The 27,986-nt window shown below is 49.6% G+C and overlaps 2 protein-coding genes across 4 annotated transcripts in view; one reads left to right on the forward strand and one right to left on the reverse strand.

The window, feature by feature from the left end:
* EMC1 (ER membrane protein complex subunit 1) overlaps nt 1–20,655 on the reverse strand; it is a 33,236-nt gene extending 12,581 nt beyond the window's left edge. The window contains exons 1-17 of one of the 3 annotated variants that reach the window (XM_010345516.3): nt 20,469–20,655; nt 15,287–15,411; nt 14,338–14,403; nt 14,003–14,096; nt 12,742–12,870; nt 11,084–11,210; nt 10,060–10,209; nt 9,583–9,750; nt 8,790–8,861; nt 8,355–8,414; nt 7,582–7,704; nt 6,717–6,813; nt 5,044–5,166; nt 3,171–3,370; nt 2,860–3,009; nt 1,495–1,656; nt 1,038–1,157 (exon numbers count right to left, since the gene is read on the reverse strand). In XM_010345516.3, the coding sequence (XP_010343818.2) occupies nt 1,038–1,157; nt 1,495–1,656; nt 2,860–3,009; nt 3,171–3,370; nt 5,044–5,166; nt 6,717–6,813; nt 7,582–7,704; nt 8,355–8,414; nt 8,790–8,861; nt 9,583–9,750; nt 10,060–10,209; nt 11,084–11,210; nt 12,742–12,870; nt 14,003–14,096; nt 14,338–14,403; nt 15,287–15,411; nt 20,469–20,563 (2,061 nt within the window). In that variant the 5' untranslated portion in view covers nt 20,564–20,655. Of the gene's footprint in view, nt 1–1,037; nt 1,158–1,494; nt 1,657–2,859; nt 3,010–3,170; nt 3,371–5,043; nt 5,167–6,716; nt 6,814–7,581; nt 7,705–8,354; nt 8,418–8,789; nt 8,862–9,582; nt 9,751–10,059; nt 10,210–11,083; nt 11,211–12,741; nt 12,871–14,002; nt 14,097–14,337; nt 14,404–15,286; nt 15,412–20,468 lie in introns of all 3 variants that reach the window. The other 2 variants (XM_003934938.4, XM_074380171.1) reach the window with 2 other exon arrangements.
* A 166-nt stretch (nt 20,656–20,821) lies between these two features.
* Nucleotides 20,822–27,966, forward strand: MRTO4 (MRT4 homolog, ribosome maturation factor). The gene is made up of 8 exons (XM_010345517.3): nt 20,822–20,911; nt 23,877–23,935; nt 24,985–25,088; nt 26,089–26,170; nt 26,474–26,541; nt 26,815–26,966; nt 27,450–27,526; nt 27,670–27,966. The coding sequence occupies exons 1-8, from the start codon at nt 20,884–20,886 to the stop codon at nt 27,817–27,819; spliced, it is 720 nt and encodes a 239-aa protein (XP_010343819.1). The 5' UTR covers nt 20,822–20,883; the 3' UTR covers nt 27,820–27,966.
* Nucleotides 27,967–27,986: the final 20 nt, after the last annotated feature.

Here is a 27,986-nt window from a genome sequence, read left to right on the forward strand (position 1 = left end):
TTATGTGATTTATGTGTTGAATTCTCTCAACAACCTTATGAGACAGGTACTTATCACCTTATTTTACATATAAGAAAACAGAAGGTCAGAGCCCAAGCTCACAAGGTTAGTGAGTGACAAACCTAGGCTTCAAATCCAGCAAACTGGATCTAAGCTCTTAAATTCCATGCCTCTCAAAAGGCCATACAGGATAGAGTGGGAGAGCTGTCTGCGAGTGCACCCCACAAAGTACTTCTCCAAACAGTCCTGCTAACAAGACCACACCAGCCCCTCGTGGACTTCAGAGCTGGACTTCACAGCCAGTGTGTATCACTGTTTATAAGAGTTGGTCTTTCAAGAAATAAAATTCAAAGCCCCTATTCTATCAAGAGTTGGTCAACATTATCTTCATGTAAAAATACAACTTATTACTCAACTCACATTCCTACCTTCTACCCTCCCAAGAATGGGAAAAACATCCCATCTCTCTGCTATAGAAATAGAATGTGGAGCCAGGCACAGCTCAAGCCTGTAATCCCAACACTTTGGGAGGCTAAGGTGGGCAAATCACAAGGTCAGGAGTTCGAGACCAACCTGGCCAACACGGTGAAACCCTGCCTGTACTAAAAATACAAAAAAAAAAAAAAAAAAAAATAGCTGAGAGTAGTGGCGGGCGCCTGTAATCCCAGCTACTGGGGAGGCTGAGGCAGGAGAATTGCTTAAACCCAGGAGGCGGAGGTTGCAGTGAGCCAAGATCATGCCATTACACTCCAGCCTGGGCGACAGAGGGAGACTCCATCTCAAAAAAAGAAAAAGAATGTGGAATGAAAGCTCCACAAGGGCAGAGATTCGGTCTGCTGTTTACCACTCTGTCCACAGGCCTGCCATGTAGTAGCTGTTCAACAAATATAAACAAGTGATTGACTTTATATCAGACATCATGATTATGCTAATCTAAGTTCACAATAGAATAAGTAGCATAATTCACTTCTTAGCCAAATGCCAGGGAACACCCACATCTCACCACAAAGGGTCCTGCCAGGACGTGCCTTCCCTACCTTTCGAAGCCGATATCCACACAGTCGTCCCTGCTCCGCATCCACCAAATAGAAGAAGATGGAAGGGGCAAGCTCATGCAGCTGTCGCAAGACATTCCGAGTGGCTGGAAAAGCTGTGACCTTGAAAAACCCAGACAGCCCAAGAAAAGAGTCAGGAATCTCTAAGCCCAGTGTCCCAAAACTCATTACTATTTCCCCATCAAAGAGAGCCTTAAAAATAAAACAGCAAATCTTAAAAGAATTAGAGTCTAGTGAACGCAGTTTAGGGTTTACATTCAGTTCTCTTAAGAACCGGAGTTTTCACATGCAGACACAGCAACCATTTCTCTGAGGGAGGGCCTTAGAGCCGAAACATGTGCTGGGTGTAGACAGCACTCCATCTCTGGGCCGCTGTTTGGCCACCCGGCCGCAAACCCGGCTCCACTAGCATGTTCTCCAGCCCCTCTGAAGATAGTACCTTATATTCATCATCTATCAACAGCAACACCTTGGCATAGTCTTGATCCATGACTGGGAGAAGCAAGGACTGCAAGATGGGGCGCTTCAGCACTGGGGGAGCCACCTGACTCCATTTCCCAAAAATGGGGTTGAAGACGTACAGAGAACTCATTCCCGACTCCTAAAATGAGCGAACTGTCAGGCTCCACCAGCAAGAAAAGACTGTAAATCCTAGGCAAAGACCTGAAGAGCTGGGGCTGCAGCTCAACAACTGTGAGGGGTTCCCTAGTCTTTGCCCTCTTTGTGGAAAATAAGTTCTTGGCTGAAGGTGAATAGTCCCCTGGGCTAATGTCACAAAGAAAAAAGTCAGACTGTCTGCCAGTTCTTTTTTGTTTGAAACAGGGCCTCGCTCTGTCACCCAAGCTGGAAGTGCCGTGGCATGATCAAGGCTCAGTGCAACCTCTACCTCCCAGGTTCAAGCGATCCTCCCACCTCAGCCTCCCAAGTAGCTGGGTCTACAGGCACAACCCACCACACGTGGCTAATTCTGCTTTTATTTTTTGTAGAGATGGGGTTTCGCCATGTTTCCCAGGCTGGTCTCGAACTCCTAGACTCGAGCAATCCACCCTCCTTGGCCTGCTGAAGTGCTGAGATTACACGCGTGAGCCACCACGCCTAGCTGCTCTGCCAGTTCTAACCAGGATCTGATAAAAGAGTCAAGTAACAATTCAGCAACCTGGCCAGGCATGGTGGCTCACACCTGTAATCCCAGCACTTCGGGAGGCCAAGGCAAGGGGATCACCCGAGGTCAGGAGTTTGAGACCAGTCTGGCCAACATGGTGAGACACCATCACTACTAAACATACAAAAATGAGCTGGCGTGGTGGCACGTGCCTATAATCCCAGCTCCTCTGGAGGCTGAGGCATGAGAATCATCTGAACCTGGGAGGTGGACGCTGCGGCGAGCCGAGATCATGCCAGACAGCGACTTCAGGAAACTGTCGGTATACCAAGCCTACCTTCTATGCTAGAATGAAGGCACAAAAATCCATTCTAATTCTGGGAAAACACAAAAATATCTTTGTGTCTTGCTCTTCCTCAAGAGAGAAGAGAAAATAGCCACTCAGCTACCAACAGCCCATGTTTAGAAAAGACAAGAGCTGGCTCCCTATGTAGCTAGTGAAGTCATACCCACTTTCTAAATAATTCCACATCAGTGCTGCACGGTTCCTCCACCCAGGCATGAAACTAGAAGAAACAGAGTTCTAACCCCTGAAAGTTCCTCATTAACTCACACAATTCCAAGGGCCTAGGAGCAATTTAAGTTACAAAATAGCCAAAAAGCCACAGTGACTCTGGCTCAAGTCAGAGGTGGATGCCTCACCTTGTCCTTCACCAGCAGGGTGCACTGTGGGGGGTGGGGGAAATGAGCAGTAGTTCTTTGGACCATCAGTTTAAAGGAGGAGTCTGGCTTGACATTGGGTAGATACTGTTTCCACAGGATGGTGCCAGAGCTGCTCTCAATGCCAAAGAGCTGCAAGATAAACAAATACTTGGCTCACTACGAGAAAGAGAAACCAAAGAACTGAGTCTGTCCTTGAAAACTAGAACCAGTGTTATCCCCACCAAAGGCTTTTTGTTCCCCATCCTCAGAACTTGAAACGGTTCAATAACCGGGGCTTAAACCCCACTCACCTTGCCTGAGGCTGTTACCATCACCATCATCTTCTGGAGGTTGAATTCGTCTCTGGCCAGGGTGTCAATGTTGATCTCATTCTTAATCTGACTTCGGGGCTTCCGAGCATCATAAAACATTTTCCAGAGGTGGGAAGTCCACGCCTGCAGCAGGATAAGCTGAGACGAGAGGCGTTTCAGGAACATCCCCAGCAAGCCATCTGGTGTAAAGGAAAAGTAACACACTCTGTATCAGACTAGGGGTCCAGAAGGAGGTACATGCCTTTCCTAATGAGGGATCTCTGCCTCTCCTCTGAAGTGATAAAGTCCACTCTCTAGGCCACAAGCCCAAGGGGCATCCTATATCTGATGCCCAGTCTCACATTCAGGTAAGAGTCAGACAAGAGCTTCCACAAACTACTTACCTGGCTCTTACAACTAAACCCAGATGGAATCTTGGAATAGGAGACTAAGAGGTCAGGAATCAGGCATGCAGGAGGTAGCCATGCTATGAATGTCTCCCCCACAGCCCCACATCTAAGATGCAGAGGAAGGTTTCTGGGTGCCATGACAAAGCCAAAAAGGTACAGGTGTGGAGGTGGCAGAGTGCAGGTAAATGAATGTGGATCATGAGCAGGTACTTCCAGCTCTCACTGCTTCATTCCTACTTTGTCAACTGTTTAACCTGCACCAACAGACGTACTTGCAACAAGTTCCCAGGACCATCATTCACTCTATCCCTGATGCCATCAATGAAGCCACTGCCCTCCAAATCTCCTCCATTGGAGACCACAGATTTGGAAACAGACACAAGGAAGCAAGGTAAAGAGCATGGTCTCTGGAATCTAGCAGGCTCGGATTAAGATCTCAGCTTCACCACTCACTACTATGCAACCTTGAGAAATGTACTTCACCTTTTTGCTTCTGATTCCTCATCTGTAAAGTGGCATACAACCCACCGGACTGTTGCAAAATTATACCGTATGATGTACATAAGGATTTTGCGTGGTGCCTGGTACCTGGTAAGCACTCTAAAATTAAAGGAGCAGAACCTCTGCTTACCTTATCTTCCACCCACCTCTGCTCAAGGAAGAAAAGTGAAGGCAACAAGACAAGTCACAAGCATGGCAGTCCACACACACACACACACACACACACAATGTACCTCACTGGTCCAAGTCAGGAAGGAAAACAATTAACCAAAAGCTAGCCATGTGAGCAGGCAATGAGCAACAAAGCAGCAAGAAGCAGGTTTTACCTTGAATCGCTGGATCCAGGCAGCAGAAATAAACAGTAAAGTCAAATTAATCTTCAGCTTAAGAAAATGTGCATTGCCTAGCAGAGTGCCTGGTCCAGAGCAGGACCTCAATAGCTATCCGTTGGAAAGCTAGATGAGTGGACAGAAGGGAGAGGGTTTGGGGTAGGACTGAATCAGAGCAGAGTGAATGAAGTTCATCCGGGCAGTTGGGACCATGGCCAGCTTTAGAGGGTACTGGGTTATTTCCACAATACCCAGATCAACCCAAGCGTGTCTCCAAACAGATTGGCTGCTGCTTTGGAGACAGTGAGTATACGGTACCTGGCAAATTTTTAGTACGCAGGCAATGGTAGCTATTATTATACCAGTTAAGACCTTTTTCCCTCAGCTTTCCCTTAGAGGGATTTTGCCCTAGCTTTCCCTAGAAGGATTCACAGTTCATTCTTCCACAGAAAAGAATGGTTTCATAAACCATATGGCCACAAATGCACCGGGACCTTATCACAGAGCTTATTCAGAAAAGTCTAGCAATCTGCCAAGCCCAGGAAGCCAGAGGTGCATGACACACTGTCTCTTGTGGTCATTTCCAGACTTCCCCTCCAGCAACTCTGCAGCTCCAACCTCTTAGGTTCATACCTGCCTTTTTGCCAAATTCTCCTTCCAGCTCGGCCTGTGCCCCAGTCAGGGGGAGGTCTACCATCTCTAGGCACACCACTTCTGCCAGCGACTCCTCGCGGCTCCACAGCACCACCTTCCCTGCTACAGGAAACATTTTCACCTAAGCTAAGCCTGGAGCCAGGCACAGTGGTTCACACCTGTAATCCCAGCACTTTTGGAGGCTGAAGTGGGCAAATCACTTGGGCCCAGGAATTTGAGACCAGCATGGACAACAGGGCAAAGCCCTATGTTAACGAAAAATAAAAATTGAACAACTAGCCAGGCGTGGTGGTGGCGCCCACAGTCCCAGCTACCAGGGAGGCTGAGGTGGGAAGATTACTTGAACCTGGAAGATCGAGGCTGCAGTCAGCCGTGATCGCGCCATTGCACTCCAGCCTGGGAAACAGGGTGAGACCCAGTCTCAGAAAAAAAACAAAAGCTAAACCTGCCTCCCAGATTTTCTAAAGAGACTCTTCTTGATGACTCAGGGATCACTACAAGCTCTTACATAAAAGGAGAAATGGCAGAGCAAGGGACTGGAATCAATAGGTTGAGGGAGAAATGTTCTGTATCCCACCGAGAATGCCAAGTTATTCTTCAAAAACAGGTGACAGGGGCCGGGCACAGTGGCTCACACCTGTAACCCCAGCACTTCGGGAGACCAAGGCAGGCAGATCACCTGAGGTTAGGAGTTCAATACCAGCCTGGGCCAACATAGTAAAATCCTGTCTCTATTAAAAATACAAAATTAGCCGGGTATGGTGGCACACACGTACAATCCCAGCTACTCAGGAGGCTGAGGCAGAGAATCGCCTTAACCAGGAGGCGGGAGTAGCAAAGAGCTGAGATTATGCCACTGCACTACAGCCTGGGCGATAAGAACAAAACTCTGTCTCAAAAAAGAAAAAAACAACTGGGCATGGTGGTTCATACCTGTGATTCCAGCACTTTGGGAGACCAAGGCAGGTGGATCACCTGAAGTCAGGAGTTTGAAACCAGCCTGACAAACATGGTGAAATCTCACCACTACTAAAAATACAAAATTAGCCGGGCATGGTGGTACATGCCTGTAATCCCAGCTACTTCGGAGGCTGAGGAAGGAGAATCGCTTAAGCCTGGGAGGTAGATGTTGCAGTGAGCTGAGATCACACCACTGTACTCCAGCCTAAGCAACAAGAGCAAAACGTCATCTCAACAACAAAAAAAAAAGCAGGTGACAGGCTAGGCATGGTGGCTCACATCTGTAATCTCAGAACTTTGGAAGGCCAAGGCAGTTGGATCACTTGAGGCCAGGAATTCCAGACCAGCCTGGCCGACATGGCAAAACTCCATCTCTACCGAAAATATGAAAATTAGCTGGTTGTGGTGGCCTAGGCCTGTAATCCCAGCTACTCGGGTGGCTGAGGCAGGAGAATTACTTGAACCCGAAAGGTAGAGGTTGCAGTGAGCCGAGATCATGCCATTGCACTCCAGCTTGGGCAAAAGAGCGAGACTCTTAACTCAAAAAAAAAAAAAAAGCAGGTGACATTTGGCTCTGAAGAAAACACTCAGGGCACATTTCCACTTGAATCTCTTGCAGAAACATGTCCACAGCCTCCCAAAAGAGTCTGATTGGGGAAATTGTTTAAATGGGTTGAATGAGGTCTACTTACCCAGCTGCTGCAGGAAAAGTAGCAGATGATCCTCCGTCTGCACCAAAGCCCGGTAGCCCACTGAGTCATCCTTCTTCAAGAACACCTGGATATACAGCTATAAGCCAGACAGTCAAGACCAGTGTAGTCAGAGAAGATCCAAGTGCCTCTGAGAGTGCCAGACCCCAGGAGTCAAAGCATCAAGAGTTGACAGAGCCCCGGGTCATGGCACTCTTTGATTTGTAAACAATGAAGCTATTATCTGGATGCCAGTAAGTGACACACATTCTTAGAAGCCAACACAACGATGCTGGGGTCTCCCAGGCCTTTCTATGAAAGAACCTGAGTACTCCACTTATACACCATTCATCCATGCTCTAATCACACCCCACAAAGTGAGCAGGAGGCCAGGATTAGACTTTCCGCTTTAGAAACAAAGAAGCCACAGCCCAAGCAGCTGAGGAACACAACCAAATGTACACAAAGGCGACACTGGGAGGTGATGAGGAGTCCAGGCTGTGGAGTTAGACCTGAGGCTAAACCCCAGCAATACCTCTTACTGGCTCCGTGACTCTGGCTATGGTACTCGATCCCACCAGGTCACAGGATCATTTTAAAATCAGGTCAGGAACAACCACTTCATGAGTGTTCAGAGGGTTAAATCAATTAATGTGTGAGTTAAAAGCTTAGCACAGTGCCTGGTGCACAATGACAAGCCGACATAAGTAATACCTGCCTTTACTCTGATTTCTAACAAGTCAGTGGCTCAGGAACATGTATTCAGAGAGCCTAATCCAAGCCCCATGGCTATGACCTGGCCCTGAGGAAGGGAAGCCCCATGCTGAGAAGCCCACAGGACAGTCTGCAGCGAAAGGCTGTGCCTCACCCGCTCAGGCCGAGTGCCGCTCTGTTCCAGGCTAAATGTAATCGCGGTGTCCAGCAGCCGCCGACCTGTCTCCAGGAGGTACAGGTTAATGGTATAGGTCTGATTGAAGCAAGCCAGAGAGTCCTAGGGGTACAGAGAGCATGGGTCAACTACAGGTATCTCCCAAAGCAAAGCCCACCGAAGGAAGTTCAAGGATTGGGGGCCAATGCTCTAGAGAAGGAGCCCGGCCAGAAGGGGAAATATATGCAAAGGAAAATAGAAGAGAAAAGCAAGCTAAGTCCTAAGGCAGAAATAAGGTGCCTGAGTAAATAAATGAAATTACAATGACCATACTTGTCTTGGAGGCCAGTACAGTGTAGCAGAGACTTCTGAAAGAGAGGTAGAGCTGGGCAAGGGAAGACTGAGCAAGACAGGAGGCAGGGAAAACTCTGGAGCCGGAAGCACAGCAAGAAGCTATGCCTCCAGCCAGGGCCTCGTGCTTCTGCTTCAGGGCAACAGCACAGATTAATACTCAACTGTGCAGCCGGGTCCCTGTAGAAACAGGGACGCTGAGGCCAAGAGGAGAGAGTGGCTAGGAACAGACTAGGGATTCTACCTCCTAATCTCCCAATAAAATGGGATTAAGAGAAACATCATTTAATTTGCAGTACTTAGGAAACCCCATTTGAAGCTGGGAACTCTGAGACTCGCTCCTAACCAAAGCTGCTCCCCCAGCTCTCTTTGGTGGCCTTCTGCGTCCTAGGTCTGGCATACTGCCCAATGCCACACCCTACCTTTGAGCTAGACGTCTCCGAAAAGCTTCCCATTGACCCATCTTCAGAATTGCTAGGTTTCTGCTATGAGAAAGAGAAGGACAGGAAAAATTCAGCCAAAGGGTCACTTCCCAGTCACTGAAATGAAGCTTTTATTTCTGTCTTCTCAGCACTTGGGAGAAGGCAAAGCTCATTTCTCACCCCAGCCCACAAGGCCCATTCAACCCTTAATAGCCCCATGTGAAAATAAGGTCGTCACATTAGGGTCTCATTCCCGGGGAGAAATGGGGTGCATAGGAAGCTCTACAGGTGAGGCAAGACCTCACTTCTCAACAGCCTCCGGCCCCCTGGGTTCAAACTGACTAGGCCAATGTGCCCAGACTTCTGATTTTCAGGGCTCCTGGCAGAGACCAGGAAGGAAAACCCCAAGTGCTGACTGTCGTTCTCAGTACTCACCACTTCATTCCGACAGGTCATGACTGCAGCCACCGTCTTCTCCCCAGTGGTGGCAAAGCTCACAAGGGCAGTCTGGGGGGAAAGTAAGGCATCGGCTCCTAAATGGGACCAGTACTAGCCAGCTGCCTTATGGAGGGTCACTTCTCCAGGGAATGGCCCCTTGGCCTTAGAGCTGAAACTGCTCTCCACTTTGGAGCAGAATGGTCAAGGCATTTAAGAGCAGAAGGAGGCCCCAGTTGCATCTACAGCTGAAAACAGAACTCTCCCCTACCTCCAACACAGGCACAAGCCAACCCTAAATCCCATGCTGCTCGCTCTTAGCATCTACGGCAGGCGTCCCCAAACTATGGCCCGCGGGCTGCATGCGGCCCCCTGAGGCCATTTATCCGGCCCCCCGCCGCACTTCAGGAAGGGGCACCTCTTTCACTGGTGGTCAGTGAGAGGAGCACAGTATGTGGCGGCCCTCCAACGGTCTGAGGGACAGTGAACTGGTCCCCTGTGTAAAAAGTTTGGGGACGCCTGCTCTACGGGGAGGTTCTCATTTATGTCCCCTTATTTCCTTTGGACTAAGGAAGGCACTAGTTTTACTCTAAAGATGCTTTGTAATACTCAAGACGAAATATACCATTTCTACTGTAAGGCTACTACCCCCTCTCAAACCAAACCACTTATGGGAAGGTGTCATCAATCTTAGGCCTAAGAGCAAACATTTCCAGATTCAAAAGCACTGCCTTCGAGCATGCATGTCTTGGCTGTGTCCTGAATCCCAGCAAACCATGTTGCCTGCAGTTACCTGTGGGAAGTTTTTAAGCAAACTCAGGGTGCCGTAATGGTACTGCAGCAGAGCATAGTGGCTTGGGGACACTTGCAGGAAGAACTGGGCCCGGGAAGCATCCACTGGGTTGGGCTGGGTGGGCAGGACCCGGGGTTGGAATCCACTTCCAAATTCTAAGTCGAGAGACTGGAAGGCGAGGAGGAGGAGGATTACGGCTAACAGCTGACAAGTCCCTGACCCGTCCCAGGCTCGCATCCTCTGCCCTACTTTGCTGGGGGAAGTAACTAGGCCACGGCAGGTGGCTCCAAATGCTCCAGTTCAAGTTCCCCAAAGGGGAAAGTGGCCAACTTCCCCTTATACCAGTTCAGCGAGAGGCCTGAATGGCTTCCACTGCTCAGAAGAGTCTGGGAGAAAGCCCCTCCAGGGAATCCTGCCAAACTTTCTACTCTGTGAAGAAAATGCCTCAGGCCAGAAGCAGCGGTGGCAGCCTCTCACCTGCAGTGGGATTTGTCTCAACTCCCATTCCGTCTCCAGAGCCAAAGTTTGGAGGGAACGTGAGCTTGGGTCAGGACACACCAGGACAGCCTCATCCACCATGCCGCAGGCTCCGGTGAGGCGCTGCAGCCATGGAGTTGACACCCTGACCTATGGAAAAGTCATCGTTAACAGGAAGCTCGTGAAGTATTTTTACATTTCCCTCTCGGCCCAACGGCAATATTGCTGCCAGCATCCCACTGGGGGCCTAAGCTCAAAGGCTCTTCATGGTTGGTTCCATAAGAATTCTTGCTATTCCCTAAAGCCCCACCCTCCTACCTCCTGAGAGCCTCAAAAGTTTGGAAAAAAAGATCAGGATTTTCTTTCTGGTCACTGGAAAAATATACCAGATATATATATTTTTTTATTCTGAGACAGAGTCTCGCTCTGTCGCCCAGATTAAAGTGCAGTGGCTTGATCTTGACTCACTGCAACCTCCACCTCCCAGATTCAAGCAATTCTCCTGCCTCAGCCTCCTGAGTAGCTGGGATTACAGGCATGCACCATCATCCCTGGCTAATTTTGGTATTTTTAGTGGAGACAGGTTTCACCATGCTGGTCAGGCTGGTCTTGAACTCCTGACCTCGCAATCCACCTGCCTCGGCCTCCCTAAGTGCTGGGATTACAGGCGTGGGCCACCGTGCCCAGCCCAGATAATTTTAAATACTTGACCCTTCAGATCAGCACCTCTCTACTCTATTTGTCATATGTGGTGTCCTACTGTTATTTCATAGCACTATAAGATATTACAGGCAGTGACTAGATCAACGTAATTGTTTAGCCACCCCACAAGATAACACATGTAAATATGAGTACTTTAAATAAAGGCCTAACGGGAAGGCAGCTTGCAAGTGACCAGAATGAGGAAGCATAAGAAGCTTTTGCATCTACCCAGCCAAGTTCCCTGTTACCCAGTACAAAGAAATCTATCGAGTCCCCTCCCCATTCACAGGCTCCTGGAACCTGACACTCCCCCCTCCCGTACCTGCTGAACAATCTCTCCATCTTCCACATTAAACTTGACAATGTTCACATGGCTGAAGGGAACAACACCAAGGGCCCACACCACCCCAGAGCCGTAAGAATACACCATCTGGTAGTGGATGCTGTCACTAAGAGACAAAAGAAGAAAGGAGAGCGTCAGCTTTAGCCCCATGACAGGATTATCCTCCGGGGCTGCCAGGCCTCGGCCAGATGTCATAAACTAGCAATGCCAAAATAGGTTTTGTTTGGCTCACACAGTCTGGGGGCTTTTCTTATTGTTGTTCTTTTTTTTTTTTTTTTTTGAGACGGAGTTTCACTCTTGTTACCCAGGCTGGAGTGCAATGGCGCGATCTCGGCTCACCGCAACCTCCGCCTCCCGGGTTCAGGCAATTCTCCTGTCTCAGCCTCCTGAGTAGCTGGGATTACAGGCACGCGCCACCATGCCCAGCTAACTTTTTGTGTTTTTAGTAGAGACGGGGTTTCACCATATTGACCAGGATGGTCTCAATCTCTTGACCTCATGATCCACCCGCCTCGGCCTCCCAAAGTGCTGGGATTACAGGCTTGAGCCACCGCGCCCGGCCCTCTTGTTGTTGTCCTTAATTTGAATTAGTTGTCAACATTTAGAAGAGATTACACTGCACAATCAGATTTCTAATTTTTCCTGCAGTTAGAAGACCTGACAACACTAGGCCTAAATACAGAGCACCAATAAGGTGGATACGGCTGCCCCCTCCAGGCAGGCTAGGCGCACTGCAGCTCCTATCCGGCCAGTGTTGCTCATGGATATTTCATAACCGGCCTCAGAGCATTTTTTGTTGTCGTTGTTCCGGTTTTTTTTAGACAGTGTCTTGCTCTGTCACCCAGGCTGGAATACAGTGATGCGATCATGGCTCACTGCAGCCTCTACCTCCCCAGGCTCAAGTGACCCTCCCACTGCAGCCTCCCAAGTAGCTGGGATCACAAGCACACACCACCATGCTAATTTTTTGTATTTTTTTGTAGAGATGAGGTTGCCCGGGCTGGTCTCAAACTCCTGAGTTCGAGATCTGCCCACCTCACGCTCCCAAAGTGCTGGGATTACAGGCGTGAGACACCGCGCCTGGCCAGAATCTGAAGCGTGAAGTCCTGCTCTAAACTTTGAAAGTAGCCACAGGGTGTCTATGTGGTGTCTTTGTTCTTGTTCCTCCCTCCTGTTCCTTCCCAGTTTCAATGCTTTCTACCAGCAGGACCTCGAGAAACCATTTCAAACCTCACTCAGCCTACCCTAGGCTCTTCTTGAGTTGTTCTAACTCTTAATATGAATGAAAGGCTCTGTCTAACTTGAACTAGAAGTCAGAACGTGCAAAGTAGCATGACCATGAGCGAGTGAATGGCTCCCGTAGCATGGCTTGCACCACGGCCCCAGTTTGAGAGTATTCTCAGTGCAAAGGAAACGCCAGACATACTCTGGAGTTTCACCCACACTCACAGCCTATGAGTATCACAGCCTATCACCCATACTCACAGCCTTCAAGATCATGTGAATGCAACACACTCCACAAAATACCAACAAGAAAGAGGCCTGGATAAAGCAAATACTTCAGGGTCCTCAAGGAGAAAGAGGAGCTCGTACAGAGTAGGGCGAGGCAGCTGTTGCCTGTGAGCAGGCGGTCTTACCTTTCTGGGAGATGTTCCACCCACTTGAGGTGCCCACTGGAGAGGTGATGGAGGGCAAGCGTAGTCTTCTTCAGGACTGCGATGTACCTCACAGACTCCTGCAGGCCAACCAGCCCAAGTGCCTGGAAACTGAGCACAGGCACAGCTTAAGTGCTGCCCACACCTGCAGAGCCTCAGGCTAGGACAGACAGTCCAGAACAGTAACCACTGTTGCTTGGTAGGTAAGAAAACAGGCTTTAGGATCAAACACAGCCAGCTCCTAATCCTGGCTCTCTCTCGTTAACCAACTTGAGCTTCAGCACTTGCAACTATTTGGCCACACTGCTTGCTTCCCTGAAACCACCTACATCTCCTAAGGGCTGTTCCCTCCTTCCCCTGGGACTTCACCACAACTGGACCTACCCTCTGCCACATACACATCAGACAGTGCTGTCATTACTGTGCTACCTGCCTGCCTCCCAATGGACAGCGGAATCCTCCATGACAGAAACTGTCTCACAGTCCCGTGTGTTCCCACAACCTGGGGACTCACCACGTGTTTACCAAATGAATTACTATCAGAAGATGTATAAGCTAATACAAATGACCCTATCATTTAAACAACTTTAAGGCCAGGCACGGTGGCTCACACCTGTAATCCCAACACTTTGGGCAGCAAAGGTGGGAAGATCACTTGAGGTCAGGATTTTGAGACCAGCCTGGCCAACATGGTGAGACCCCATCTCTACTAATAATACAAAAATCAGCCAAGTGTGGTCCACATGCCTGTAATTCCAGCTACTCAGGAGGCTGAGGCACGAGAATTGCTTTGAACCTGAGAGACGGAGTTTGCAGTGAGCCAAGATTGAGTCACCGCACTGCAGCCTGGGCAACAGAGTGAAACTGGGTCAAAATATATAAATAAAAATAAACAACTTTAGCAAAGATGTAACAGCAGGTCAAGCTGTTCTTTAAACAAAATTTAAAACACTGGAAGTTTTATATTATGTTTATATCTAGAACATTGCAAAACTCACAAATCACAGTAAAATGAGAGCATTCAAGCACAAGCACAAGCACTGCACCCCGCACGGAGCTCTGCATCTAACAGGTGCTCAACACATGTTGGCTGAGCAACCAAACCCACTATGGGCATTCCATGTTCTAGCTCTTCAGTGGTCCCTGGGAAAAAGCCAAAAGGCCCAGAGTTGCCGTCTATGCGGATCTGTGTCCCAGCAAAACTTTTAACTCAGTCAAGATAAATTCCAGTTTCTTCCCCTACCTGCCACTGTCCAAGGTGATCTCCCAGTTCAGGCCCCCGATGTTAGTCTCCCAGGAACGCATGATTCGGCCTCCATTGGACACAGTGATTGCATCTGGAAAAGAAAAGATCATGGTGCAGTCATTTCCCACTTGCTCTGTCGCCTCCTAGGGTCCCGCTGTGAGCAGTGGCCTCACCTCTGATTTCTGTATGCAAATAGACAGTAAACAGGTACCTGTCCTTCCCTGTCACAGGTACCCCTTCTCCTTTCCCTACCACACCCTGTACAGACGAAGGAGCCAAGGAAAGGGACAGGAGCCGGCCGCACAGTGGAGACACAGGAGGACTCTGCTTACCCTGTCCGTGCAGGAGCATGGCATCCACAGCCCCTTCCGCTGTGCCCTTGTCAACATGGCGCCACACTGAGAGACATAAAAGTCAGACGTTACTATGAACTGAAGGGGGTGGCCCAGAAGACTGAGAGGTAAATGAAGAGCTCTTCATTTGCACGGCAATGTCCAATTGTATTTCAAGGGAGGGAAGGAGTAGAGCTAACTGGTAGTGATCCGGTCCCACTCACAGAGTAATGAGGGGAAAAGGGGGTAGGAGGAGTCACTACTAGGCAGGCCCCACTGACACCCCATCAAACATATCAACAAACAACAAGATTAATAAAATCCCTCCAATTCACGAGAAAAACGGTGATCATAAATTCTATTTCCATTATTTTAGTGCCTAAAAACATCCGGCCAGTACAGGTAATCTAGTGAGGGTATTTGAGAATTTACTGCAAAGCAGAATAATGTGTTTTTTGCAGCAATATCTTTTTTTGAGACAAGGTCTTGCTCTGCCCAGGCAGGAGTGAACTGGCGTGATCACAGCTCACTGCAGCCTCAAACTGATGGACTGAAGCGATCCTCCCACCTCAATTTCCCAAGTAGCTGGGACTCTAGGCACATGCCACCAAGCCTGACTAGTTTTCAGTTGTAGGCATGGGGCCTCACTATGTTCCCCAAGCTGGTCTCGAACTCCTGAGTTCAAGTGATCATCCCACCTGGGCCTGCAGGAATATCTTATTTAAGGGCACTCAGGATTGAGGCTGAGGGAATAAACTGCAAAGGTCAGTTATAGGAATATACAAATATTTGAAGATGGTAAGACTGAAAAAAAAAGTATCGGAATCCACTAAGAGAGGCATCTTCTGGCCAACACGTCCCTTATCCAGGAGTCAGCCAGGCAGAGTTAGCAATGGACCTTCCATCCATCCCTGAGGCGGCCAGTCTTCACGGTTCCCAGTTCACTCACAAATCTCCCCAGTTCGGGAATTTAATGCTGCAATCACATTCTTCTCTGTGGCTACAACCAACTTCTTGGATCCAGGGGAAAATTCCAAGGAGGCAAACTTGAGCTTCCCAACATACTGCTGCCTCCTGAGGAAAAGGGAACAGGGGAACGTAAGGAGCTAAAATCACCATTCCACAAAATGTTCGGGAAAAAGCACATCGCAGGGCTATCACCATCACACTTATTTTAGGACATATAAGAAGTGCTTATGAGTGAAGAGTTCTGACCAAAAGCAAGATTTCCATTCAATGTAGTCAGACACAGAGAAAGCAAGAGAAGAGAATTCCTCCTAACAGATGAGAGACATACTAAGCCTTCCTTCTAAATGGAAGCACATATTAACCTTCAGAAAAGTGACACCCCAAAGGCCACCTGACCTAAATTTCTACAGTTCTCTCCATGTTCACTGACAGTGGGACTAGGCACTCAGCCTACAAACGAAGGAGAGACACAAACCCTGCTTTCAATGAGCACACAGTCCTGCATTCCCTTCTACTGTCACTGACTGCTGGAGGAAAAGTCAGCAAAAGTTCCAATGACAGGCCACAGACGGAGACAGGCCTTTGCTCTCTCTCAACTCATTCTACCCCAACCATATTCAGGACCCATTTGGACCCACTCTTACTTTCCTTGGGCTGTATCCCACTACTTTCAACACTCTTACCTAAGCAGTAGGAGAAAATGATTCGCCTCACACAGTAGGCTACCAAGGACAGAGGAGGTGTTTGCCCCATGCTGTTAAGAAGTACTGTGGGGCCGGGCACGGTGGCTCACGCCTGTAATCCCAACACTTGGTAGGCCGAGGTGGGCAGATCACCTGAGATCAGGAGTTCGAGACCAGCCTGGCCAACATGGTGAAACCCCGTCTTACTAAAAATCCAAAAATTAGCTCAGCATGGTGGTGTACGCCTGTAATTCTCAGATACCCAGGAGGCTGAGGCAGGGGAATCACTGGAACCTGGGGGGCAGATACTGCAATGAGCCGAGATTGTGCTACTACACTCCAGCCCGGGTGACTGACCAAGACTCCATCTCAAAAAAAAAAAAAAAGAGAGAAATACTGTGCTCCTGGCCAGGCGTGGTGGCTCATGCCTGTAATCACAGCACTCTGAGAGGCCGAAGTGCGTGGATCACTTGAGGCAAGGAGTTCCAGACCAGCCTAGCCAACATTTAGTAGAGAAACCCCATCTCTACTAAAAATACAGAAAAATTAGCCAGGCATGGTGGCACACGCCTATAATCCCAGCTACTCAGGGAGTGGAGGCAAAAGAGTTGCTTGAACCTGGGAGGCAGAGGTTGCAGTGAGCCGAGATCACGCCATTGCACTCCAGCCTGGGCAACAGAGTGAGACTCCATTACCACAAAAAAAACAAAAAGTACTGTGATCTCTAGCACATGAAACACACATGACATATTCATGGAATTTTTCATCGTTAGGTTGTTGGTTTAGTTTGGGAGGGAAAAAAAGAAGCTAAGTTGGTGGTAAAGACAAAGACTTATATGACATTTGTCTGTTTCTATATGTATTTTCACATACTTTACTCTCAGTGTATCTAGTAAACAACCCTAAAAGTACATAGAGCAAATATTATTATTACTCCATACTGTTGTTTTGGCTAGCACAGTGGCTCACACCCATAATCTCAATACTTTGGGAAGCCGAGGTGAGAGAATCTTTTGCACCCAGGAGCTTGAGACCAGACTGGGAAACACAGCAAACTCCATGTCTACAAAAAAAAAATACAAAAAAAAGCCGAGAGTGGTAGTAAGCACCTGCAGTCCCAGCTGCTTGGGAGGTTGAGGTAGGAGGATTGCTTGAGCCCAGGAGTTCGAGGCTGCAGTAAGCCAAAATCATACCATTGCACTCCAGCCTGGGTGACAGAGCAAGAATCGGTCTCAAAAAATAAACATGCCAGGCACAGTGGCTCACCCCTGTAATCCCAGCACTTTGGGAGGCTGAGGAAGATGGATCATTTAAGGTCAGGAGTTCGAGACCAGTTGGCCAAGATGGTAAGAATCCGTCTCTATCAAAAATGCAAAAATTGGGCCGGGCGCAGTGGCTCAAGCCTGTAATCCCAGCACTTTGGGAGGCCGAGGCGGGTGGATCACAAGGTCAAGAGATCGAGACCATCCTGGTCAACATGGTGAAACCCCGTCTCTACTAAAAATACAAAAAAAATTAGCTGGGCATGGTGGTGCGTGCCTGTAATCCCAGCTACTCAGGAGGCTGAGGCAGGAGAATTGCCTGAACCCAGGAGGCGGAGGTTGCGGTGAGCTGAGATCGCGCCATTGCACTCCAGCCTGGGTAACAAGAGCGAAACTCCGTCTCAAAAAAAAAAAAAAAAAAAAAATGCAAAAATTAGCCGGACATGGTGCCACGTGCCTGTAATCCCAGCTACTTGGGAGGCGGAGGCAAAAGAATCGCTTGAACCCAGGAGGCAGAGGCTGCAGTGATCCAAGATCATGCCACTGAACTCCAGACTGGGAGACAGTATGAGACTCTGTCTCAAATAAGTAAGTAAATAAAATACTGTTGTTTTATCTGTATATAAAAGTAATGCCTCCTTATTACAGAAAATGGGTGGGTGGGGGCAATACCTATAAAAATTTTAAAATCTCCACCAGGCAAGGTGGCTCATACCTGTAATCCTAGTACTTTAGAAGGCCGAGGCAGGTGGATCACTTGAGGTCCAGAGTTTGAGACCAGCCTGGCCAATGTGGTGAAACCCCATCTCTACTAAAAATATAAAAATTAGCTGGGTGTGGTGGGACGTGGTGGTGGGCACCTATAATCCCAGCTACTTGGCAGCCTGAGGTAGGAAAATTGTTTAAATCCTGAAGGCAGAGGTTACAGTGAGCCAAGATCATGCCACTGCACTCCCGCATGGGTGACAGAGCAAAACTCTGTCTCAAAAAATAAATAAATAAATAAAAATTTTTTAATCTAAAATATCACTCTTCTGGATTGAGTTGTATCATCAAAAACTCCTATGTCGAAACCCTAACCCCCAATGTTACAGTATTTGAAGACAAGGCCTTTAAAAATGTAATTATGTTTTAATAAAGTCAAAAGGGTGGGGCCCTAATCCAATAGAGGAAGAGACAACAGGGATGTGTGAGCACAGCAAAGGCCATGTAAAAACACAGCAAGAAGGCAGCTTCTGCAAGCCAATGAGCGAGACCTCAGAGGAAACAAAGCCTCCCAATGCCCTGAATTTAAATTTCCAGCCTCCGGGATTGTGAGAATATAAACTTACATTGTTTAAGCCACCTAGTCTGTGGTATTTCATTATAGCAGCCTGAGCAAACTAATACAACCACCAATATAGACATACTTTTTATTTTTTGAGCTGGGATCTCACTGTGTTCAAGTAATACTCCCATCTCAGCCTCCCAAGTACTCTGTGCCTGGCTTTGTACATACGCTTTTAAACATTTTAGTATACAGTCATGCACTACAAATCAATGTTTCAGTCAATGATTGATTGCATATACAGCATATACAGCAATGGTCGCACAAGATTATAATGAAGCTGAAAATTCCTATCGCCTAGTGACACTGTAGCTGCCATAACATAGTAGTTCAATGCATTAATCATGTTTGTGGTGATGGTGGTATAAACAAACCCACTGTACTTCAGCTGTGTAAAAGTACAGCATATTCAATTATATATACTACGTAATACTTGATAATAAATGACTATGTCACTGGTTTATGTATTCACTTTTTATCGTTAGAGTACTCCTTCTACTTATTAAAAAAAAAAATTGACTGAGCACAGTGGCTCACACCTGTAATCCCAGCACTTTGGGAGGCCAAGCCAGGTGGATCACAAGGTCGGGAGTTTGAGACCAGCCTGATCAATATGGTAAAACCCTGTCTCTACTAATAATTCAAAAATTAGTCGGGCATGGTGGCACATGCCTGTAGTCCTAGCTACTTGGGAGGCTGAGGCAGAAGAACTGCTTGAACCCAGGAGGTGGAGACTGCAGTGAGCCAAGATCGCACCACTGCACTCCAGCCTGGGTGACAGAGCAAGACTGCGTCTCAAAAAAAAAAAAAAATTAACTGTAAAATAATCTCAAGCAGGTGCTTCAAGAGGCATTCCGAGCTGGCCATGGTGGCTCATGCCTGTAATCCCAGCACTTTGGGAGGCTGAAGTAGGCGATCACCTGAGGTCAGGAGTTTGAGACCAACCTGGCCAAGATGGTGAAACCCCATTTCTACTAAAAATACAAAAATCAGCCAGGCGCGGTGGTGTGCACCTCTAGTCCCAGCTACTTGGGAGGCTGAGACACAAGAAGAGCTTGAACCCAGAAGGCAGAGGTTGCAGTGAGCTGAGATCGTGCCACTGTACTCCAGGTTGAGTGAGAGAGTAAGACTCCATTTCAAAAAAAAAGAAGTATTGCAGAAACAGGTGCTGCTATCACAGGAGAAGACAGCTCCATGAGTGGTACTGCTCCTGAAGACCTGCCAGTAGGACAGTATGTGGAGGTGGAAGACAGTGATATTGATGATCCTAACCCTATTTACGCCTAGGCTAATGTGTTTGCGTCTTAGTTATTTTTGTTTGTTTTTTTGAGATGGTCTCAAAAAACTATAGTCCCAGCTACTCAGGAGGCTGAGGTGATCCTCCCACCTCAGCCTCCTGAGTAGCTGAGACTATAGGCAACCACCACCATGCCCGGCTAATTTTTGTACGTTTTGTAGAGATGGGGTTTTGCCATATTGCTCAAGCTGTTTTGAACTTCTGGGCTCAAGCCATCCATCACTGACGGCCTGGGGACCTCTGACACCTGGTAGACCAGAAACTTGACAGTCAAAGAAATGGAACCTGACGAGGGGAGGACGGGATCAGTGACCTCCGACCAGCAAGCACCCCAAGCATGACTGGATGGCAGGGCCGGCTTACACACAAGGATCAGCGTAGAAGGAACTCTGATACTTGGTTTAAAGCTCTGCTTCCGACGACTTTAAATCCTTAATAATTTTTGAACAAGAAGCCACGTTTTCATTTAGTACTGGTCCTGCAAATTATGTAGCCAATCCTGCTACATGACAACCCCCCTCCCTTTAGCAGGTAGGAGACAGGTACTGAGGAAACAGCCACTTATCTCTCGAATATATTCCACACGTACGCACCAATCAAACTTGCCCACTTGATCTTCGTAGACCGCGGCCGCAGATATCAGCAGGGCAGCCCAAAGCCAGAAATGAGAAGCCCACTCCGCCGCCATGATGCGTGGGTAAGCACCGCCCGCCGCCGTCCCGGCATGCACCGCGCCGGGCTCCACCTCCGCGGGACCAAAGAGCTGGGACCTCGTACGAGGTCTTCGGTGGGACGCTCGGGGTTCGGGAGCCGCCTGGGTACGCAGGAAGTCGCCCTACAGGCGCAGGAGAAAGCGCAGGCGACACCTCGGCAGAGAGAGGCGGGCTGCTGCGCATATTGGGTCAGGCACACGCGAGGGGCAGCCCGCCGAGGGCCGTCCCAAAGGCCCCCGCGCCGCCGGGGTCTTAACGGGGAGCACCGTCTTCCGCCGCACGTGGATTCAACGCGATGCCCAAATCCAAGCGCGACAAGAAAGGTGGGCGAAGGGAGCGTTGGGACTCTTTGGGGAACTCCGCGGGCTGGCTGCGGTGAGGGCTTCGGGGTGGCGGGAACGTAGAAGAGGACGCCGGGAATATCCTCGAGGTGTTCTGCTGCCCTGCTGCGAGCAGGAATGGAGGCTTCGGGGCTGTAGAACCGCCAGAGGCGGCTGACGCCTGCTCGTGCCCAGGGAGCCGAGACTCTTTTGCCTAGTTTCAAGTGCTCTTGCAAGGCCGACTGGGCCGGGAGACAACCCCTGAGCACCCCCTACTCGTTTCGGCCCACTTTTCCCAACCTCGGCCCTTTCTCAAGTTCCTGCGCTCCCGCCACCCTGGCTGCCTTTCCCCTTTCCCTTCCAGCACAGGCTTGTTCGCGCTCTGGCGTTGTGTATCTGCAGTTGTTTCTGCCTGGCATGCTTACCTCTTCGTATGACTTGTTCTTTCTTAGTTGTCAGTTAGCAGGACCTCTCTGAGACAGGGTCTCGCTCTGTTTTCCAGGCTGGAGTGCAGTGGTGCCATCGTAAGTCACTGCAGGCCGGGCACGGTGGCTTCGCCTGTAATCCCAGCACTTTGGGAGGCGAGGCGGGTGGATCATCTGAGGTCGGGAGTTAGAGACCAGCCTGGCCAATATGGTGAAATCCCATCTTTACTAAAAAAAAACAAAAAAACAAAAAAATTAGATGGGCGTGGTGGCGGGTGTCTGTAATCCCAGCCACTTGGGAGACTGAGGCAGGAGAATCGCTTGAACTCGGGAGGCCGAGGTTGCCATCAGCCAAGATCACACCACTGCACTCCAGCCTGGGCACGACAGAGCGAGACTCCCTCTCAAAAATAAATAAGTCCCTGCAGCCTCGACTTCCTGGGCTTAAGTGGTCCTCCCACGTCAGCCTCCCAAGTAGCTGAGACTGCAGGCGCACACCACCACGCCCAGCTAATTTTTTGTATTTTTAGTAAAGATGGGGTTTCACCATATTGGCCAGGCTGGTCTTGAACCGGGTTGGGTTTTTTTGTTTGTTTTTGTGGAGGTGACTCTCAGTGTGTTGCCAAGGCTGGTCTGGAACTCCTGGGCTCAAACGACCCTCCCACCTCAGCCTCCCAAGGTGTTGGGATTACAGGCGTTAGCCACTATGCCCGACTTGAGCACCTCTTAAGAGACCATCTTTGGCCACCTTTGCTGTGGTGGCATCTCTCTCCACCCCGCTCCCTGGCATAGTAAAAAGCATTTAGGGATCTGTCACTTTCTAGGCATTGGAGGATACAGCAGTTACAACAAGGTAGGCCTATTTCTCATCAAGCTTGACGTTTTAGGGGAAGCACATTCCACAAAATGCTAAAAATCAGATTGAGTAAACATGGGGTGAAGAGACAGTGATATTTTGTATAATGTGGTCAGGAAAGGTCTCACTGATGAGGTGACAAATGAGCAGAAAAATTGAAGAAAGGAAGTGAGCAACCTGTGGAATTGCGCACCGGTAGAAATACTTGGGAGAATGCTGTTCCAAGTAGAGGGAAGGTGAAGTGAAGAGGCTCTGAAGTGGGAGCAGATTTGACATGTTTGGGACAAGAGGCCAGTGGGGCTGGACAGAAGGAGCCAAACAGAGTTGGGGGAGAGGGTTAGGCAGAGAGGGCAGGACTTCCTCAGCCTTGGTAAGGCCCTGGCTTTCCTGCCTAGAGTTCAAGCAGAAGATTGACGTGATTTACCTTAACTTGTAAAGGGTCGAATGAGACTAGCTGGGGAAGACAGGTCAGAGGGCAGGGATGGAAGCAGTGAGGCCTGTATTAATCCAAGAGAGGGCAATGCTGGCTTGGATCCAAGGTATAACAGTGGAAATGATGGGAAGTGGCCAGCTATATTTCTTTTGCTCTCCTTGCTGGTGTGATCATCCTTGTCTGTGTGGTGCCTTGTTAAGAGGGGCTGAGTGCCACGCAGGTTAAAGAAGAGAGGCCGAGGCCCCTTTGTGAGGGCACCCGGGGCTTTGCAGTTGGAGTTCTTTTAAGTGATGCTGGAACAATTTGATTCTGTGCAGAGGGTCTGGGTCAGGTCTGGCGAATGCCGAACTTCCTGGGTAGAGGGCAAATCGGGCCCCAGCCATTTTTAAAAAAGAGGTGACATGTCCCTCCCTAGAGAGGTGCTGCTGCATCTGTGAGTCTACGTTGCACAACTGGAGTGCAGACACGTAACAGGAGATCGAGCCCCAGACTCGCCGTTTCACCGCATAGGCCAGCGAGAGTGGCCTCTGCACCCTAGTTGAGAGCAGAAAGGGGCTGGGTGCAGTGGCTCACACCTATGATTCCAAAAGTTTGGGAGGCTGAAGTAGGCAGATCTCTTGAGCCCAGGAATTTGAGACCAACCCAGACAACATGGCAGAATTCATCTCTGCAAAAAATAGAAAAATCACTTGGGTATGGTGGTGGATTTCTGTGGTCCCAGACAAAATTAGCAGACCCTAATGGTATGTGTCTGTAGTCCTAACTGTGTGGGAGGATTGCCTGAGCCCAGGAGGTCAAGGCTGCAGTGAGCCGAGATTATGCCACTGCACTCCAGCCTGGTGACAGAGTAAGACCCCATCTCAAAAAAAAAAAAAAAAAAAAAAAAAAAAAAAAAAAAAAAAAGCCAAAATAAACAAAGAGGCCTGCCTCAACCGGCAGGTGAGGTCTGCCACCAAGAGCACTCCCAGCAGCAGGAACAGCCTCCACCCCTCCCGCTGCAACCAAGTTATTTGGGTCAGCCTGAGGAGCTAAGAAAGGCCTAGTCTGTCTAAATAGCAGGATTTATATCCAGGGATCGTCAGGCCCAAGAATGCTAATGAGTAGGCATTCCGTGGGCCCTGGAATGGCTTTGTGTGCCAGAAATGATGGCCATGAAGGCCTTGCTGCCTTTTTTCAGCATGGCTGCATCAAGCTGAAGTCTCCAGTGCATCTAGATTTGTCTCTCATCATCTCCTTCCTTCTTGTTTTCATTAGTCTCCTTAACCAAAACTGCCAAGAAAGGCTTGGAATTGAAACAAAACCTGATAGAAGAGGTAAGAGGTGGTTGTTTTTCTAGAGCTTGCAATTGTTTGGTTTGTAAAGGTAGCTATAGGACTGCTGGCCAGGAGAGCATACTAGTGGGGGGGGGAGGAATCTCCAAGCTGCTAATCCAGCCCTTTTTCCTCCAGCAGCAGCACCAGCAAAAACTTCCATAGTGATGGTTTACAGCTTTGATTAGTTCTTACTCTGTGCCCTGTCCTGCACTAAGGGTTTCAGATGTATTGATCCACTCCATCCTTATAACGTCCCTGTGAGTAGGTACTAGGTGATGATGTTGCTGTTTTACATTTGGGGTCACTGAAGCTTACAGAGGTTTGTTAGCCTGCCCAATGTCAAAAAACAGGAGGAGGCCAGCCACGGTGGCTCACACCTGTAATCCCAGCACTTTGGGAGGCCAAGTGATCAGATAGCTTGAGTCAAGGAGTTTAAGACCGTGCTGGGCAACATGGCAAAACCTCATCTCTACAAAAAGAAAAGAGAGAAAAACTAGCTGGACTTGTTGGTACGCAGCCTGGGCAACAGAGTGAGGCCCTGTCTTTTAAAAAAAAAAATGGCTGCGTGTAGGAGACTGCACCAACCCATTGCCTGTAGTGCTTCTGACCTGCCAACCTGGGCTGCAGGCTAGGTGAAAACTGTCTCCTCCTGCACAGACTCCCCTCCTGGAGGCCGCCTCATGGTGGTTTTGGCCAGCACCACGTGCAGAGCAGTACTGATGAGCTGCCTCCCCTTGTAACACGGAGGCTCCATGTGGCAGGAGCCTTGCTGCTGTGGGTAACAGCTGATGGTCAGTTCCACTGTTGGTCATAGATAAGTCAGAGACCTCGGAAAGGCCGTGGGGTGTAGATCCATGGCCCAGCCTCCCCTGTAGTTGGCGATCCTAATTTCAGTAATGGAGGTGGGAGACAATCAAATGAGAGGCCTCCAGTTCTTCCAGTTTCCATAGTTGTCCAGGGCCCAGAGCAGATTCATTCCCATCTGCAGTCAGAGTAGTGCCCATCGTATGCTGCTGCTTGAACTCAGAGCCTCGTGAATTGTCCCACAGCTTCGGAAATGTGTGGACACCTACAAGTACCTTTTCATCTTCTCTGTGGCCAACATGAGGAATAGCAAGCTGAAGGACATCCGGAACGCCTGGAAGCACAGCCGGTGAGCGGGCAGGGGGAGAAAGGCCCTTCTGAGTGGGGACACCAGGCTGCTCTCAGTCAAAGCACAGGAGCAACTTCTGACCCTTGAGGTGCCTGGGTCATGCCGCTGACACTTTGGTAAGGACAAAGTGCCACCTGCTACTGAAGAGCTTTATCACTGTTAAAGCTGGTATTGGGCCGGGCGCAGTAGCTCACGCCTATAGTCCCAGCACTTTGGGAGGCTGAGGCAGGCGGATCACCTGAGCTCAGGAGTTTGAGACCAGCCTGTCCAACATGGCAAAACCCCTTCTCTACTAAAAATACAAAAATTAGTCTGGTGTGGTGGCAGACGCCTGTAATCCCAACTACTCAGGAGGCTGAGGTAGAAGAATCACTTGAACCCATGAGACAGAGATTGCAGTGAGCTGCACCATTGCACTCCAGCCTGGGTGACAGAATGAGACTCTATCTCAAAAAAAAAAAAAAAAAAGCAGGTCTTGCACTGAGCCTTTAGGAGGCAGGACTTGACAGTTGCTCAGGAGATGTTTGAGAGGTGGTCCTTTCAGGAAAAGTGGCCCTTTAACCCTGGAGTCTGGACAGTTTAGGAGCATCACACAAATTTTAGAATGTCAGTACATGCACTGGAACACAGCGACCGGGGAGCAGGACGCAGGAACCACATGGCAAGTTTCTGTCCTGGGGCAGGTGGCCCTGGTGGTGGTCTCTTGCCACCCCAGCTCTGCTTCAGCTGTTAACATGCCTCCTTCGTACATCCAGACAGGGAACCGGTACAGAATGCTCGTGATGGGCTGGGACACAAAATGTTGCCATGTCAGGGGTTTGTGGGTGGGGACATAATGAAAGGGACCCTGAGCGGGGGATTGTGTGGCCAGGCAGCATGAAGTGGATGCCACTGGCTCAGCCTGGGCCTGAGCTCACGGGACTAGAGCGGCTTTGCGGGTACCTGAGGGATGGGGAGGGCAGGGTCCTTCCTTCACAGAATGCTCTTTGTCTTGCGGTAGGATGTTCTTTGGCAAAAACAAGGTGATGATGGTGGCGTTGGGTCGGAGCCCATCTGATGAGTACAAAGACAACCTGCACCAGGTAAGTCACTAGTCCTCACGGGGAGGGGCTGAGGCAAAGCCGCCTTCTCTCCCGCTACTCCCACGTGACAGCCTCCCCCAGCCATTGGCAGCTCCATGGCTCAGGGGGAGCACATCTTGGCTTAAAGCTCTCCCTTCACCTCCAAACCCAGGGAATAGCACACTTCCTGCCTCCCACTCCTTCCTGCTGTGACAATCAGAAACGTCTTTAGATGTTGCCAAATGTCCCCTGGTGACCAAAAACGTGCCTAATAGAGAAGCACTACTCTAATGTGACCAAGCCGGCCTCACTGTTGATTTGTAGGTCAGCAAAAAGTTGAGGGGTGAAGTGGGTCTCCTGTTCACCAACCGCACAAAGGAAGACGTGAATGAGTAAGTACTCCTGAGGAACAGAGGGGAAGAGGAGGGTGAGAGGGGACTTGGTTCCATGTGGGGGGCATTAAGTTGGAACCACTCCTGGAAGCCTGTCACTGAGCTTGTGACCTGGGACCACAGCCATCTCTGCCCTCTCCAGCACGGTGCTCTGGGCTGGCTGGCTTCTGTGATGGGAGAAGGCCCAGGACCACAGGACACTTGGGGAACCTGACCCATGGGCTGGTGGTGTAGCCAGGAGCATCCCCTCTTACCACTTCTCTTTTCCCTTAGATGGTTCACGAAATACACAGAAATGGACTATGCCCGAGCTGGTAACAGAGCAACTTTCACCGTGAGCTTGGACTCAGGGCCCCTGGAGCAGTTCTCCCACTCCATGGAGCCACAGCTCAGGCAGCTGGGCCTGCCCACCACCCTCAAGAGAGGTATGGGCAGCCCTGGAGCCAAAAGGTCACAGCCCAGAGTCCAAGAGCACAGGCCTGCAAGCTCTTCCCTTTCTAGCTGAGCAAGTTATTTCTACAAGCCTCCATTTTCTCATGTGGAAATGGAGCTAAAAGTGCCCGCCTCACAGTTGGGGTAAAAGCAGACAGTAACTTACAGCCAGAATGCAGCCCTTGAGGGACATCAGGGGCCTGGCACCTGTTAAAAAAAAAAAATCAAAAACTTAGCCATGGTGGTGTGTGCCTGTGGTCCTAGCTATATGGGAGGCTGAGGCAAGAGGATCACTTGAGCCCAGGAGGTCGAGGCTGCAGCAAATCAAGGGACCTCACAGAGGCAGCCACTGCCCAGTGTGTGTTGAAGCTGTGGGGAGGGCAGGTGGCCATCTGGAATTCTCCCGACTTGGTGGGACAGAGAGGGCTCTGCAGGCCCCTGGGCCAGAGGTAACTGGGGACCCCGCTCCTCTGCAGGTGTGGTGACCCTGCTGTCCGACTACGAGGTGTGCAAGGAGGGCGATGTGCTGACCCCAGAGCAGGCTCGCGTCCTGGTGAGTGTGGCCCCGAGGGCCCTGGCAGGAGGGGCCGCTGCCTTTCCTCTGCCTGCTGAGAATGCAGGCACCCCCGCCACCACTCAACCCCGGAACTTCTGAATACCTTCATTCCTCCTGATGCTTACCTTTGTCTCTTGCAGAAGCTTTTTGGGTATGAGATGGCTGAATTCAAGGTGACCATCAAATACATGTGGGACTCAGAGTCGGGAAGGTTCCAGCAGATGGGAGATGACTTGCCAGAGAGCGTATCCGAGTCCGCAGAAGACTCCGAGTCAGGAGACAGTGACTGAAAGAGACTCAGGACTGAAGGTCTCCTGGAACCTTCGGGGTCTCACTGGACCGTGCTGGACTGCTGCCACCCCTCTAGAGAGCAGCTTTTTGTTTGGCTGTGGACAGGGCACCGAGTTCCTGTAAAGAATAAAACTTTGTAGGATGTCTCCCTGGAGACAAGGGGGAT

The sequence above is a fragment of the Saimiri boliviensis genome, chromosome 11 (genome assembly GCF_048565385.1).
Source record: "Saimiri boliviensis isolate mSaiBol1 chromosome 11, mSaiBol1.pri, whole genome shotgun sequence".
Taxonomy (NCBI): Eukaryota; Metazoa; Chordata; class Mammalia; order Primates; family Cebidae; genus Saimiri; species Saimiri boliviensis.

Bases quoted from the DNA above. Each gene is read 5' to 3' on its own strand.
- MRTO4 (XM_010345517.3), top strand. From the start codon at position 20,884: ATGCCCAAATCCAAGCGCGACAAGAAAG. The intron at 26,171-26,473 runs GTAAGTCACTAG...GTTGATTTGTAG, and splicing joins ACAAAGACAACCTGCACCAG to GTCAGCAAAAAGTTGAGGGG. The intron at 27,527-27,669 runs GTGAGTGTGGCC...TGTCTCTTGCAG, and splicing joins CAGAGCAGGCTCGCGTCCTG to AAGCTTTTTGGGTATGAGAT.